At 43.6% G+C, this 13,899-nt stretch overlaps 1 protein-coding gene and 1 pseudogene across 1 annotated transcript in view; both read right to left on the bottom strand.

The window, feature by feature from the left end:
• The window catches only part of LOC105473455 (glucosamine (N-acetyl)-6-sulfatase), a 45,200-nt gene extending 34,097 nt beyond the window's left edge, over nucleotides 1–11,103 (bottom strand). The window contains exons 1-2 of the mRNA XM_011727281.2: nucleotides 10,761–11,103; nucleotides 3,784–3,843 (exon numbers count right to left, since the gene is read on the bottom strand). Coding sequence (XP_011725583.2) covers nucleotides 3,784–3,843; nucleotides 10,761–10,949 — 249 coding nt within the window. The 5' untranslated portion in view covers nucleotides 10,950–11,103. The remainder of the gene's footprint in view (nucleotides 1–3,783; nucleotides 3,844–10,760) is intronic.
• Nucleotides 11,104–12,504: 1,401 nt separating this feature from the next.
• Nucleotides 12,505–12,624, bottom strand: LOC112425174 (small nucleolar RNA U13; annotated as a pseudogene).
• Between the last annotated feature and the right edge of the window lie 1,275 nt (nucleotides 12,625–13,899).

The following is a 13,899-nucleotide window of genomic DNA, read 5'->3' as shown; positions in this document are numbered from 1 at the left end:
AGAGACGGGTCTTAACCAAAGATAGAATACTACCAGGATCTAACTGAGACACAGTGGTTCATTTGCAGGCTGATCTGCAGCTTTACACATTTCCTGTATCACTTTAAACACTGGACACAGACTTTTTTCCCTACTGTAATTATATTTCCATTAGCTACTATCAGCAACAGACTTTCCCCATTCTACCCAATCATATTGGTACACATCACCCAGCCACTTCACAGAAAGGTAATACTAGCTTACACTTGGACCAGCAGAGAAGGAATGAGCATTTGAGCACAGACTCATGCCAAAATTGGGTATTATCCTTTTAATACTAGCAAGCCTTTTTGCCTTTCAAATTCGATTTGGCATTTTAAAATAACAGTGAGGATGAACATTCTCCACAGGTACCGACCAACTGTTTGTGTGTTCATATGCTTTGCTCATTTTTTTCCTCTAGGGCTGTTGGCCTCTTGTTACATAAGATTTAAGTTAAGGAAGAATTCAGTCATGATACAAATACTTCCCATTTTTACTTTTGCCTTTTAATTGTATTAGATGTTTGACTTCTTAAGTTTAAATTGGCAACTCTTAACTCTTTCCCTTTTTGCTTTCTGATCAATTTTATAGCCAGTACACAGTTTATCTTAATATTACATTTTGGCATCTGGTAGAGCAATTTCTTTTTTTTTGAGACAGTCTTACTCTGTCACTCAGGATGGAGTACAGTGGTGCGATCTCAGCTCACTGCAACCTCCGCCACCTCAGGGTTAAGCAATCCTCCCACCCCAACTTACCAAAGTAGATGGGACCACAGACAGGCACCACCATGCCTATATTTTGTTGTTGTTGTTGTTTTGAGACGGAGTCTCACTCTGTTGCCCAGGCTGGAGTGCAGAGGCACAATCTCGGCTCACTGCAACCTCCACCTCCCGGGTTCAAGTAATTCTCCTGCCTCAGCCTCCCGAGTAGCTGGGCTTATAGGTGCCCGCCACCACGCCTGGCTAATTTTTTGTATTTTTAGTAGACATGGGGTTTCACCATGTTGGGCAGGCTGGTCTTGAACTCCTGACCTCAGGTGATCCGCCCGCCTAGGCCTCCCAAAGTGCTGAGATTACAGGTTTGAGCCACTGTGCCTGGCCCAATGCCCAGGTATTTTTAAGTATTTTTAGTAGATATAGGATCTTGCCATGTTGCCCAGGCTGGTCTCAAACTCCTGAGCTCAAACAATCCACCTGCCTCAGCCTCCTAACGTGCTGGGATTATACAGCCACTGTAATTTTTTAAAAAAATTACTTTGATTATTCTCATCTATTTATTATTCCAGATAACTTTTGGAATCGTTTGAGTCTAAAACAATCTTGTTAAGATTACAACTAGAATAAACATTTTATTATATAATATTGTGTCTTAGTTGAGCACAGTGGCTCACACCTGTAATCCCAGCTATTTGGGAAGCTGAAGCAGAGGATTACTTGAGGCCAGGAGTTTGAGACCAGCCTGAGCAATAGAGCGAGACCCTATCTCTAAAAAGAAGTGGAAAAAAATTAGGCGAGTGTGGTGATGCATGCCTGTAGTCCCAGTTACTTGGGAAGCTGAGGCAGGAGGATTGTCTGAACCCAGGAGTTTGAGTTCAGGTCTTCAGTGAGCTATGCCACTGCACTCCAACATGGGCGACAGAGTGAGACCCTGTCTCAAAAAAAAAAAAAAAAAGGAAAAGAAATGTATATAAAATGATGTGCATATCTATGTATCAGATATTTTTTATCTTACCACTCACATCATTTTGTAACTTACATAGGTCATAGCCATTTCTGGCCCCAACCAGTTACTCTTAGAGAGTTTATAAATTATAAATGAGGTCGGGCATGGTGGTTCACACCTGTAATCCCAGCACTTTGGGAGGCCGAGATGGGAGGATCACTTGAGCTCAGGGGTTCCAGACCAGCCTGGGCTACATAGTGAGTGAGACCTTTTCTCTACCTTTATATAAAATAAAAATAAACAATTATGAATATTTTCTTTGTCTCCCACCTTCTATTTTTCTAACTGATTACATGGAAGAAAAAAAAATTCATTTTTTCATTTTTATCTTGAATTCTAGTGATTTTAAAGGGTTTTCAATAATTCTCCTGTGTTCCTAGATAGAAAATCCAAACAATCAGAAGTAATTTTTCCAATATTTTTACCTCTTATTTCCATAAGACTTATGACAATGACTAGTCGGAACAACATTAAATGGAGCACTTGTTTCATCTCTAACAGCAATGCCCTGAGTCTTTTACCTTATGTATTTGAAATAGTCATCATAGTCAGGATGTATTCTTATAATAGCTTAATACATTACCAGGAAAGAATGCTAAAATTTCAGAGTATTTTCTAGTATCTATTGGGAAGAACAATAAATTTTCCTTCTTTCAATTACTTGTATCATGTTGGTAGACATATAATAAGCAACACCACGTAGTATGTACTATAAGAAGTCGGGCATTGGCCGGGCGCAATGGCTCATGCCTGTAATCCCAGCACTCTGGGAGGCCACGAGGTCAGGAGATCGAGACCATCCTGGCTAACACAGTGAAACCCCATCTCCACTAAAAAAAATACAAAAAGTTGGCCGGGTGTGGTGGCAGGTACCTGTAGTCCCAGCTACTTGGGAGGCTGAGGCAGGACAGTGGCATGAACCTGGGAGGCGGAGCTTGCAGTGAGCTGAGATCGTGCCATTGCACTCCAGCCTGGGTGACAGGGCGAGACTCTGCTTCAGAAAAAAAAAAGAACTCAGGCATTGGCTAGGGCAAGGTAGCTCATGCCTGTAATCCCAGCACTTTGGAAGGCCAAGGAGGGCAGATCACTTGAGGTCAGGAGTTCAAGACCAGCCTGGCTAACATGGTGAAACCCCGTATCTACTAAAAATACAAAAAATTAGCAGGGCATGGTGGTGGGTGCCTGTAATCTCAGCTACCCAGAGGGCTGAAGCAGGAGAATTGCTTGACCCCGGGAGGCGGAGGTTGCAGTGAGTCGAGATCGCGCCACTGTACTCTAGCCTGGGCGACAAAGCGAGACTCCATCTCAAAAAAAAAAAAAGAAAAAGAAAAAAAGAAGTCGGGCACTGACAGAAGTGCTCTACACCTATTAACTCAACCTCACAACAACTCTGAAGATGATTTTGGTACTCCCTTTTATAAATGGGGAGGAAACGGGCCAGAGAGGTTAGTTTGTCCAAGGTCACACTGCTAGAAAAGAGGCAGAGAGGGTATTCCAGACTAGGCGGTCCGGCTCCAGAGTCTGAGCACTTAAACTTAACACTGTGCTACTATTCAAGGGATTTCCTGATAGTAAGCTACCCTTACATTCCTAGACTACCATTCACTTGGTTATGTACATGGTTCTTGAAAATGAACTGATACTTTATTTTGAATTTCTGCATCTATATTTATGGGGTGTGTGTGTTGCTATTTGTCAGTTTTGGCTATCAGGGTTAATTGGGTTTTACCATGGAAAAGTTTACACAGCATACATATATCTTGATTTTTTTATAATCCATTTTCAAACCTCAAATGGTGAGGTTTAAAATAAAATTCTCTAGTTCTGAGACTGGCTTAGAAATATCTGCAATTCATCATCAATTGATAAGAGGTAATATTTCAACGAAAAGAGTTTATATCACATTAAATAAATCCTTCAAATCAGGCATTTAACAAGGAAAAAACCACATAGATCATACCAGATTCTCGAGAAGAGTGTTTCTTCTTAGAATACAAACAGTTAAATTAACAAAATTGAATTAGCTTTCAAACTTACAGCGCTGGAAAAAGTCATCCCCATCTCTCCGATGAGAGCTTTGGTTTTCTTCAGTGGTGTCTGTAAAAGTACGTAATTATCCATTAAACAATTTATTCCAATAAATTGAGACACACAGGCCAGAATTCCTGTTTGGTTACATCTTACTCAATCTTTTATTCCCAAATGGTCAGCTCTAAGCAACAGCCAAAGACAGTCCTGTATGATTCTAGAGAAAGGTTTGGTTCCAGCCAGCTCCATCCTGCGTAAAAGTGCAGGAGGTCAAAATGCTTGCAGGAAGGGAAAGTTCAGTCAATGGCAATAACATCTTTGTGCCCTTATTAGTCATCTGCCCCCATATAAGGCAGAGAGGGCAGACCTATTTCCATGAATTAATCTTTAGAAGTAGGATGTGGGAAATGATATACAAAGGGAAACTTCCGCCCTATAGAACAGAAGTAAGACAACAGTTGGATTCTGAAAGCCAGACAAGGCCCCAGGGCTGAGACTGATTCACACCTCACACACTCAGTGGTGGAGGTCAGACGCACACTGTTCAACTACCAGCTACTGTTGTCTGCATAGACCCACCAGCACCTCAGGATAAGGACTTGAACCAGGTGGTAAGCAGGCGTACACAGAACACTGTCAGGCAAAAGGCTACTCAGAAACTACTTTATGTCCTGCTTTTCATCTTTTGTTCAGAATCTAAGATCCTTACAAGTACAGAGACAATTAAGTTCCCCCTAGAGTGAGGACAAACATATGAAGACAGTCATTTAAATACGAATAAAAGGAATACTAATATTCTTCAGATTCCAGACAAAAAAAGCACTATTGTAAGAGGTCATTTTAGTTGTAATATGAGTCAGTTCATGATGATTCTGAGATACCTTTGAAACCTAAGACCATACTGAATGCAGTTTTAAGTATATTTTGTTGTGAAATAATTCCTTAAAGATCGCTAATCTAAGGCCGGGCACGGTGGCTCAAGCCTGTAATCCCAGCACTCTGGGAGGCCGAGATGGGCGGATCACGAGGTCAGGAGATCGAGACCATCCTGGCTAACATGGTGAAACCCCGTCTCTACTAAAAAATACAAAAACCTAGCCGGGCGAGGTGGCGGGCGCCTGTAGTCCCAGCGACTTGGGAGGCTGAGGCAGGAGAATGGCGTGAACCCGGGAGGCGGAGCTTGCAGTGAGCTGAGATCTGGCCACTGCACTCCAGTCTGGGCGACAAAGCGAGACTCTGTCTCAACAACAACAAAAAAAAACAAACAAAAAAAAAACAAGACCGTTAATCTAAATATGTAAGTAGGTTAACAGGAGCCTCATTTTTAATAATGTATAAATGACTTTTCCCCATTGTTTTATATAAATACAAAACCTACGGAATCCATAAACTCAAAAGGATGAGGATTCTAACTTATCCAAAAAAAGCTCTGATAATTTCATGAGTAGATTCAGAAGAGGCTGCCAAGAGACGCCAGAGATGCAGAAGATCTTTGCCAACCTTCCGAAGCAAAGTCATCAACCATACTCTCCTCAAAGCCATCACTGGGTACCATCCTCAGGAAAAGAATACTGGGCTTAATGAGACACTGGCTTGATTAAAAAAAAACCTGAGTTACTATGAGGACATTCGAAGATGAAATGAAGATTCAAAGAGTAAGTGGAGAAAAGGACCAGAGTTGACTGTATAGGACTTAATTGTCAAACTGATAAATATGTAAAACTATGAAAGAATATCTGATTTACGGTAATATTGTGTAATAACATTTATTAAACACAACGTGTGCCAGGCATTAATCTAGGCAGTGGTGGACAGAGGATAGTCCTTGCCCTCATGATCCCTGCACTCTCGGGGACTTAAAACAACTAACAGGTAAACAATCAGTCATTTCAGGTGGTGATAAGTGCTGTGAAGAGAATAAACCAGGATGATGTGATTGCAGCTGGTGGGAGGAAAGGGGAACTACTTTAGATGGGTGGTCAGGAAAGGCCTCTCTTTCAGGAGGTAACTTGTACGGAGAGCCATGCGATGAGGAGTCAGTCACGCAAAGATTCAGATGTTTCAGGCTGGGTATATAGCAATACAAGGGCTGCCAGAGGAAGGAGAGAGGCACCTGGGAGGAAACAGAGAAGCCAGTGTGGTGATGGAAGCAGCTTACTGAGGAGAAGGGAGAGGGAGGTAAGATGAGGTCAGAGAGGTAGGCAGGAGTCAGTGATGCAGGGCCATATAGGAATTTAGACTTTAGGCCCGGTGCAGTGGCTCACGCCTGTTATCCCAGGACTTTAGAAGGCAGAGGCAGGAGGACTGCTTGAGACCAGGAGTTTGAGACCAGCCTGGGCAACATAGCAAGACCCTGGCTCTACAACAAATACAAAAATTAGCTGGACATGGTAGTGCGTGCCCGTAGTCCCAGTTACTTGGGAGGCTGAGGTGGGAGGATTGCTTGTGCCCGGAAGTTTGAGGTTATAGTGAGCTATGACTGTACCACTGCAATCTAGCCTAGGCAAGAAGAGTGAGACTTTGTCTCAAAAAAAAGTTATTAACTGTCATCTTTATACTGCTAACAATAGTACAAAAGATAATAATCATCTGTGCTTAATTGAAAAAGTCCCAAACAAGAAACCATACTGTACCCAAAATGTGTATGTGTCTCTATGCAAACTAGAAGGAAAAATGAATCCTTAAGATCTAGGCAAAGACAGCGGCTGATCAAGTTAAGGTCACGCAAGAGTCTTTAAGCGGTAGCCAATTTCATGTCCTCATGTGGGCAAACATGTTTCTCTGCTCACCCCAAGCAGAATCCTTTTCATTAAAACCCTAAAGAATCATTTACTTTCCTGGTTCCATGTATAGTTGTTCTGAAATGACACTTCTGATAATTCTGTGGCTAAAAATGGAAATTGTTTTGCTTTCAATTAAGCAATGACATATTTATTCTTCCCCGGCCTGGCACAGTGGCTCACACCTGTAATCCCACCACTTTGGGAGGCTTAAGTTGGCAGATCACTTGAGGTCAGGAGTTTGAGACCAGCCTGGCCAATGGTGAAACCCCATCTCTACCAGAAATACAAAAATTAGCCGGGCATGCTGGTGGGTGCCTGTAAACCCAGCTACTTCAGAGGCTGAGACAGGGGAATCGCTTGAACGTGGGAGACGGAGGTTGCAGTGGGCTGAGATGGCGCCACTGCACTCCAACCTGGGTGACAGAGCAAGACTCCATCTCAAAAAAAAAAAAAATTTCTTCCCCTACCTTTTATCATAGTTTCTTCCATCACTTGCCTGAGGTTTTGGCCAAATGTCACTTTTTTTTTTTTTTTTTTGAGACAGAGTCTCACTCTGTTGCCCAGGCTGGAGTGCAGTGGCACGATCTCGGCTCACTGCAAGCTCCGCCCCCTGGGTTCACGCCATTCTCCTGCCTCAGCCTCCCGAGTAGCTGGGACTACAGGCACCCGCCACCACGCTCGGCTAATTTTTTTGTATTTTTTAGTAGAGACGGGGTTTCACCGTGTTCGCCAGGATGGTCTCGATCTCCTGACCTCGTGATCTGCCTACCCTGGCCTCCCAAAGTGCTGGGATTAGTGAGTCACCGCATCAGGCCAATATCACTTTTCTTAAATGATTTTTTTTTTCCCGAGATGGAGTCTTGCTCTGTCACCCAGGCTGGAGTGCAGTGGCACAATCTTGGCCCACTGCAACCTCCACCTCCTGGGTTCAAGTGATTCTTCCGCCTCAGCCTCCCGAGTAGCTGGGACTACAGGCACATGCCACCATGCCCGGCTAATTTTTGTATTTTTAGTAGAGACGGGGTTTCACCATGCTGGCCAGGCTGGTCTTGAACTCCTGACCTCGTGATCTGCCCACCTCGGCCTCCCAAAGTGCTAGGATTATAGAGGTGAGCCACTGCGCCCAGCCGTGATTTTTAAAAGAGCAACTTATGCTTCTGTGAAGAACAGTGTGTCCAACACACTACAATGATGTTTAAGTAAAATCAAGAAAGTGGTAAGAACAGTGTCCTGGCAAAATAAAAAATAAAAACAGAGTCCCACAGATACGTGGAACAAATACAATGAAATGTTAAAGATGATGCTACTATATAAAAGAACATTTCAAAGATGCCTGAAAAATTCCACTATAAATCTAAATCATGTTGTAAGCGCTATCTACAATCCTTTGACCTGAGTTAGTCTGGTAGGGGTTGACCACTGTTTATTTTGCCAACTATGGCAGCAATCTGCAATCTTTTTTAGGTTAGAGCTCTCTTTCCCCAAAAATGAAGATATTATATACAAAGTTTTACATGTAAATTAAGGAGTTCCATGATGTCACTGGCATCCCCGAATGTCACCTGCAGACTCACTGACCTATGATGTGATTATGCTGGTGTGGGTATGTGGAATGAAATCTGATTATCATCACAGTATTCTAGAACAGGAGAAAAAGCATGGTACTCTGAGATCATAAGATACCCAGGCTTTGTCCAGTATTAGCTATGTGAACCTTAGTCATGTCACTTAACCACCTTCCAGTTTTAGTTTCCTTTTAAGATAAGGATACTATGTACAGTAGAGGACTCCCGTGATGACTGAAGCACAAGTATAAAAATCCTCATGCTCTGCTCAGCTCCAAGTAAGTTCTCAAATGCTCTTGTCTTAGCTCTTCCCCTTGGAGTCCTGTTTGGCAATTAGTGGTAGAATATTCTGAAAAAGGCTAGAAGAGAATCCAGAATTCTTGAGTTGGGAACATTAAATCTGACTTATCTCCTCTACTCAACTTTGGTATCTCTCTCCAGTAGAAACACTTATTTAAAAAAAGAATCTCGGCCGAGACAATGGCTCATGCCTGTAATCCCAGCACTTTGGGAGGCTGAGGTGGGGGGAATACTTGAGTCCAGGAGTTCAAGACTGGCTTGGGCAACCTGGAGAAATCCTGTCTCTACAAAATATTAAAAAATTAGCTGGACATGGTGATGTGTGCCTGTAGTTCCAGCTACTAGGGAGACTGAGGCAGGAAGACTGCTTGAGACTAGGAGTTCAAGGCTGCAATGACCCTTGATTATACCACTGCACTCCAGCCTGGATAACAGAGCAAGACCCTGACTCAAAAAATCTGCTGCTGGCTTAACGAAGCAAATTGGATTAACATACTAAAAGGAAGAGACCTCAAATACACACAGACTACAGCCGTGGTTTATAAGAATTGAAGAAACTGAACTCTGAATACCTCATATTTAAGTAAAGAATTTTGTTTTCAACACCTAAAAAACCCTGACCTTTTAACTGAGTACTGTAGTCACTGCTAGAGAAGGCTTGCTTTTTCTGGACAAAACACTCTTCAAGGACACAATTTTTTTTTTGTTTAAATAAAAAAGGAATGTTGTGAGCAGACAAGTAAGTGCAGTAGTTGGAAGAGTAGTGAAACTAAAGTGTAGGAGGAAAATTAAATCAAGATTGATGTCAACATGGCTTGGTAGAAACTAACAGACAATGAAGCATATATGGCAGGAAGAAGTGTGTAATCAAAATGCAAGCATCTTAAACATCAGCTATAAAAGACTCAAGCTCTTGAGCACAACCTAAGAAATATATTTTACAACTCGGGAAGAAAGATAGATAATGATTACCTTTATCAAGTGTAACACACACACTCACACACGGCCATTTTCTATTCTACTCTATTCCAGAGGAAATAAAAAACGTTGGTAGTCACTAAACTGATTTCACAACTCACTCACGGGTTGGGACCAGGGGCTTGAAGGACACTGAGCGAGGGTGTGTAACTACACAAGAAAAGTTAGGAACATCTTGCCTGGAGTATTTCATAGTCTCAGCATTCAGCTGAAAGCAAAAAGAGAACTGAAACGAATAAAGCAATAAAACATTTGGTTTTAAAGCGAAGAGAGGAATGCTGAACCCAGGGTTAGAGGACTCTGCCTCAACTACTCATGTCTTGGGCAAGTTGCTTTCTGGACCTCCATGGGGCAGGGGTTGGAGTGGATGTTTCCAAAGGTCACAGATTCCAGAATTCTGCAATACACAAGCAAAATTAACTCGGGGGAAAAAAAAAAGAAGTCTTGTGACAACACCCATTAGATAGAAAATGAAACACTGACAGTCTCTAATGCAACAGTCAGGTGTTCAATCAGACTAATTGAATTTTCTTGATTCTTGTGAGGCAAAACACACCCTCAATAGTTCGACGGTCGGCCTACCAGATTAGTTCACTTCAGGCTTTTTTTTTTTTTTTTTTTAAGACGGAATCTCGCTCTGTAGCCAGGCTGGCGTGCAGTGGCCCAACCTCGGCTCACTGCAACTTCCGCCTCCCGGATTCAAGCGATTCTCCTTCCTCAGCCACCCAAGTAGCTGGGACTACAGGTGCGCGCCACCACGCCCAGCTAATTTTTGTATTTCTAGTAGGGACGGGGTTTCACCATGTTGGCCAGGATGGTCTAGATCTCTTGACCTTGTGATCCGCCCGCCTCGGCCTCCCAAAGAGCTGGGATTACAAGAGTGAGCCACCGCGCCTAGCCCAGTCTTATTTTTATAGACATCAGATACAGACATTGTATACAGGCACAAATGTGGAGGTCGTCTAGGTCCCTCATAAAGGGGACTGGACTTGTCTTTGATCCTCTAATCCAAAAGAAAAACAATCAGGGTTTGAGTGCTTTTAGCCAGCACCTGATCCTCATTGGTTCAACCTATCCTCCACTGGTCTCCACATGTTTATCTTGAGATATTAACGTAAACTCCACAGCAGTACGGTCCAGACTAGAAGCTGTGTGTGCTGTACGCAAGTGCCTCAATCCAGAAGGTAAATGAGTGTTGCAGTCCCTAACACCGGCATAAAGGGCCTCACGTGGGAAAACCAAACCTACCCAGGGATAAGACAGCCAGTTCGGGGAGGGGGGATGGGCACCGGGAAAGAGAGCAAGAAACCGGGGAGTCAGCCCCAGAGATAGAGGGGCGGGGCAGAAACAGAAGAGTTACCATGCCGCCGAGCACTTCGTCCTGGTCGTCCGTGAGGAGCAGCACCACGTTGGGCCTCCGGGTTCCCGCTGCCACCCCGAAGACCCCCAGGCAGCCGCCCAGCACCAGCAGCAGCGCTGGGCTGCAGGAGGGCAGGTGGCGGGGGCTGCCCTGCCGGAGCCGACCTGGGGCTAGAGGCAGGAGCTGCATGGCGGACAGGCTCCGGGGTGACCCCGGGACGGGACGGAGGGACGCACAGGTAGCTGAAGGGCGAAAGGCCAACCAGCCGAAGGAAGAAAAAGCCGTGCTTTGAAGGCCGGTGGCTGGGGTCAGGCGTTTTCTCCCTAGGCGCGATCACGTGAGCCGGGGACAGGGGGCGGAGCACGCAGAGCGGTCACGTGACGGTCGGCGTGGGCGGGGCCGCGGACAGGCGCAGCCGGGAGGGAGGCACCAGGCAGTGGCGGAAAAGGGGCGGAGAACCGGAAAAAAGGGCGGAGAACGGGAAAAAGGTCGAGACCCGTGCATACCTCACGCGCAGGCTCGGGTTGCGTTCTGGTAGGACCTGTTTCTGAGTGCTTGGTGGAAAGATTTAAATTGGGGGAAGAGAAGATGAAAAGCAGGAAAGAGTTGGCAAATACTAAGCAACAGATTAAGGAAGAGACAAGAGGACTGTACTTAACAGATACTATTATCAGCTAGTGAGGAAAGTAGACTCTACCATATTTAATCTCCAAGTCGAGGGGCACTTACTCAAGGCCCAGATGTTTAATCGTTTTTTATTTTCTCTACAACTTGTGAAATAAGTCTTAACATTCTCATTTGGCTCAGCCATTAAATTTGGAACTGGATTCCAGTTCAGCTCTCTTAACTCCAAAGCCTGATTATGTTCTGCTTTCCTCAGCTGACATTGTAGTTTGAAACAATTTAGGGATGTCCTGATCCTAATGGTCCTTGCTGACTTTTTAAACACCCTCTTGGAAGATTTTGGAGGTTGTGCAGATCGAACAAAAATCTTGAAACATGGTCATCCAACTGCATTATTAAGTAATCTTTAGCGGGGAATAGCCCTTGAAACTAGTTCCAGATATTTCTGTGGCCTCTCTGGAACAATTTGACTTTGCCCCTCTCCTGACGTCTATAAAAACAGATCTGATCGGGCGCGGTGACTCACGCCTGTAATCCCAGCACTTTGGGAGGCTGAGGCGGGTGTATCACCTGAGGTCAGGAGTTTGAGACCAGCCTGGCCAACATGGTGAAACCCCGTCTCTACTAAAATACAAAAATTAGCCGGTCATGGTGGGACGCACCTGTAATCCCAGCTACTCGGGAGGCTGAGGCACGGGAATGGCTTGAATCCAGGAGGCGGAGCTTGCAGTGAGCCACTGCACTCAGGCCTCAGGAACAGAGCCAGACTCTGTCTCAAAACAAACAAACAAACAAAAAATCACAGAGATCTTCCTGGCAAGGTGAACTGTCAAGTCATGTCCCCACACTAATATAACAGGGTATAACCTCCTTGCTGGTAAAAGTATTTTCTCTGAGTTGATCTGTTTGCCAAGAAGAGTCTCTTAAAACTCGTGAAAACTATCCCAGAACTTAAAATATAATAAAAAATAAATAAAAATACAGAAACTCGTGAAAACACTATACTATAAGGTAAAAATAATGATGGAAACACTTTGAAACCTCATGTGTACAAGGATAGGGCTTATGCAAAAAAAAAAAAAGAAGAAGAAGAATTACCTTTATTACTTTGTTTTTTTCACCACAGAGGGGTAATGTGCTGAGTCCTAACAAGGTTTGAGGTACGGGTTTGAGGTAGGGGTCGTTAACTCACACAATAGCGTGAAAACCCAATCATCAGGCTTATGAACCACAAAAGGATCTTAATACTGTTTTTTGTTTGTTTGTTTGTTTGTTTTTAAGTAAGCCTACAGAAGGCAAAAGAAGCTTTAAAAAAATTAAGTAGTTTTTCTGCAAGAAACAATTATGCCGGAAATATGGCCAGAGCAGTTCCTAGACAACCAGAATACTTGGTTACAGCCTTGGCCTAGGCCAATTTTTCAAGCTAGTTAGAATAACTAATCCTTACGTAGTCACGTTTCAAGACTTCCAGGAAGACTTTCTTACACAAAAAAAGAACCTATTTCACTGTATTGATGTCCCAAATTGTAAAATTGTTTCTTTTCTTTTTTTTTTTTTTTTTTAAAGGTTAGATTATAAACTGTTTGAGGCCAGAAATTGTGTAATTAGTTGACCACTTTGTTCAGGATGCTGCTGTCAGAGGCGATTGAACCAGAGCAATTCCATCTTGAATAGGGGCTGGGTAAAATAAGGTTGAGGCCTGCTGTGCTGCATTCCCAGATGGTTATGCATTCTAAGTCACAGGATGAGATAGGAGGTCATAAAGATACAGGATGCAGGTCATAAAGATCTTACTGATTAAACAGGTAGCAGTAAAGAAGCGGGCTAAAACCCACCAAAACCAAGAGGGTGATGAAAGTGACCTCTGCCCGTCCTCACTGCTAAACTCCCACCAGCACCATAATAGTTTATAAATGCCATGGGAATGTCAGGATGGTACCCTCTATGGTCTAAAAAGGGGAGGCATGAATAATCCATCCCTTGTTTAGCATATCATCAAGAAATAACCATAAAAATGGGCAACCAGGAGCCTCGGGCTGCTCTGCCTATGGAGTAGGCATTCTTTTATTCCTCTACTTTCTTAATAAACTTGCTTTCACTTTACTCTATGGTCTTGTCCTGAATTCTTCCTTGCCTGAGATCCAAGAACCCTTTCTTGGTATCTGGATCAGGACCCCTTTCCGGTAACACTGCTACACTAGTGCCGAAGAGACATTGTCCCTCGTTCATGGAATTTGCAGTCTAATGGCAGAGAGATTGACAATCTAATCTTGTATCTTGTATATGATTACAAATAGACATGCTATGAAGGAAAAGTAAAGGGTGCAGTGAGCATTTAAGGTGGTGGGAGGCTCACTTAGTCTAAGGTGCCCTGAGGAAGTGATCTTTGAGTGAAATCTGAAGTTTGAGTAGGAGATAATTTGTTAATGGAGTATTGGGTGGAATGTCTCCTAGGCACAGAGTACAGTATATGGAAAGGTCCTGAGCTGGTGCATTGCAATAACTAGAAGAAGCC

The sequence above is a fragment of the Macaca nemestrina genome, chromosome 10, assembly GCF_043159975.1.
Source record: "Macaca nemestrina isolate mMacNem1 chromosome 10, mMacNem.hap1, whole genome shotgun sequence".
In the NCBI taxonomy this organism is placed as follows: domain Eukaryota; kingdom Metazoa; phylum Chordata; class Mammalia; order Primates; family Cercopithecidae; genus Macaca; species Macaca nemestrina.
Note: the sequence above shows the minus strand (reverse complement) of the source record. Positions and strands in the feature narration are given on the sequence as shown.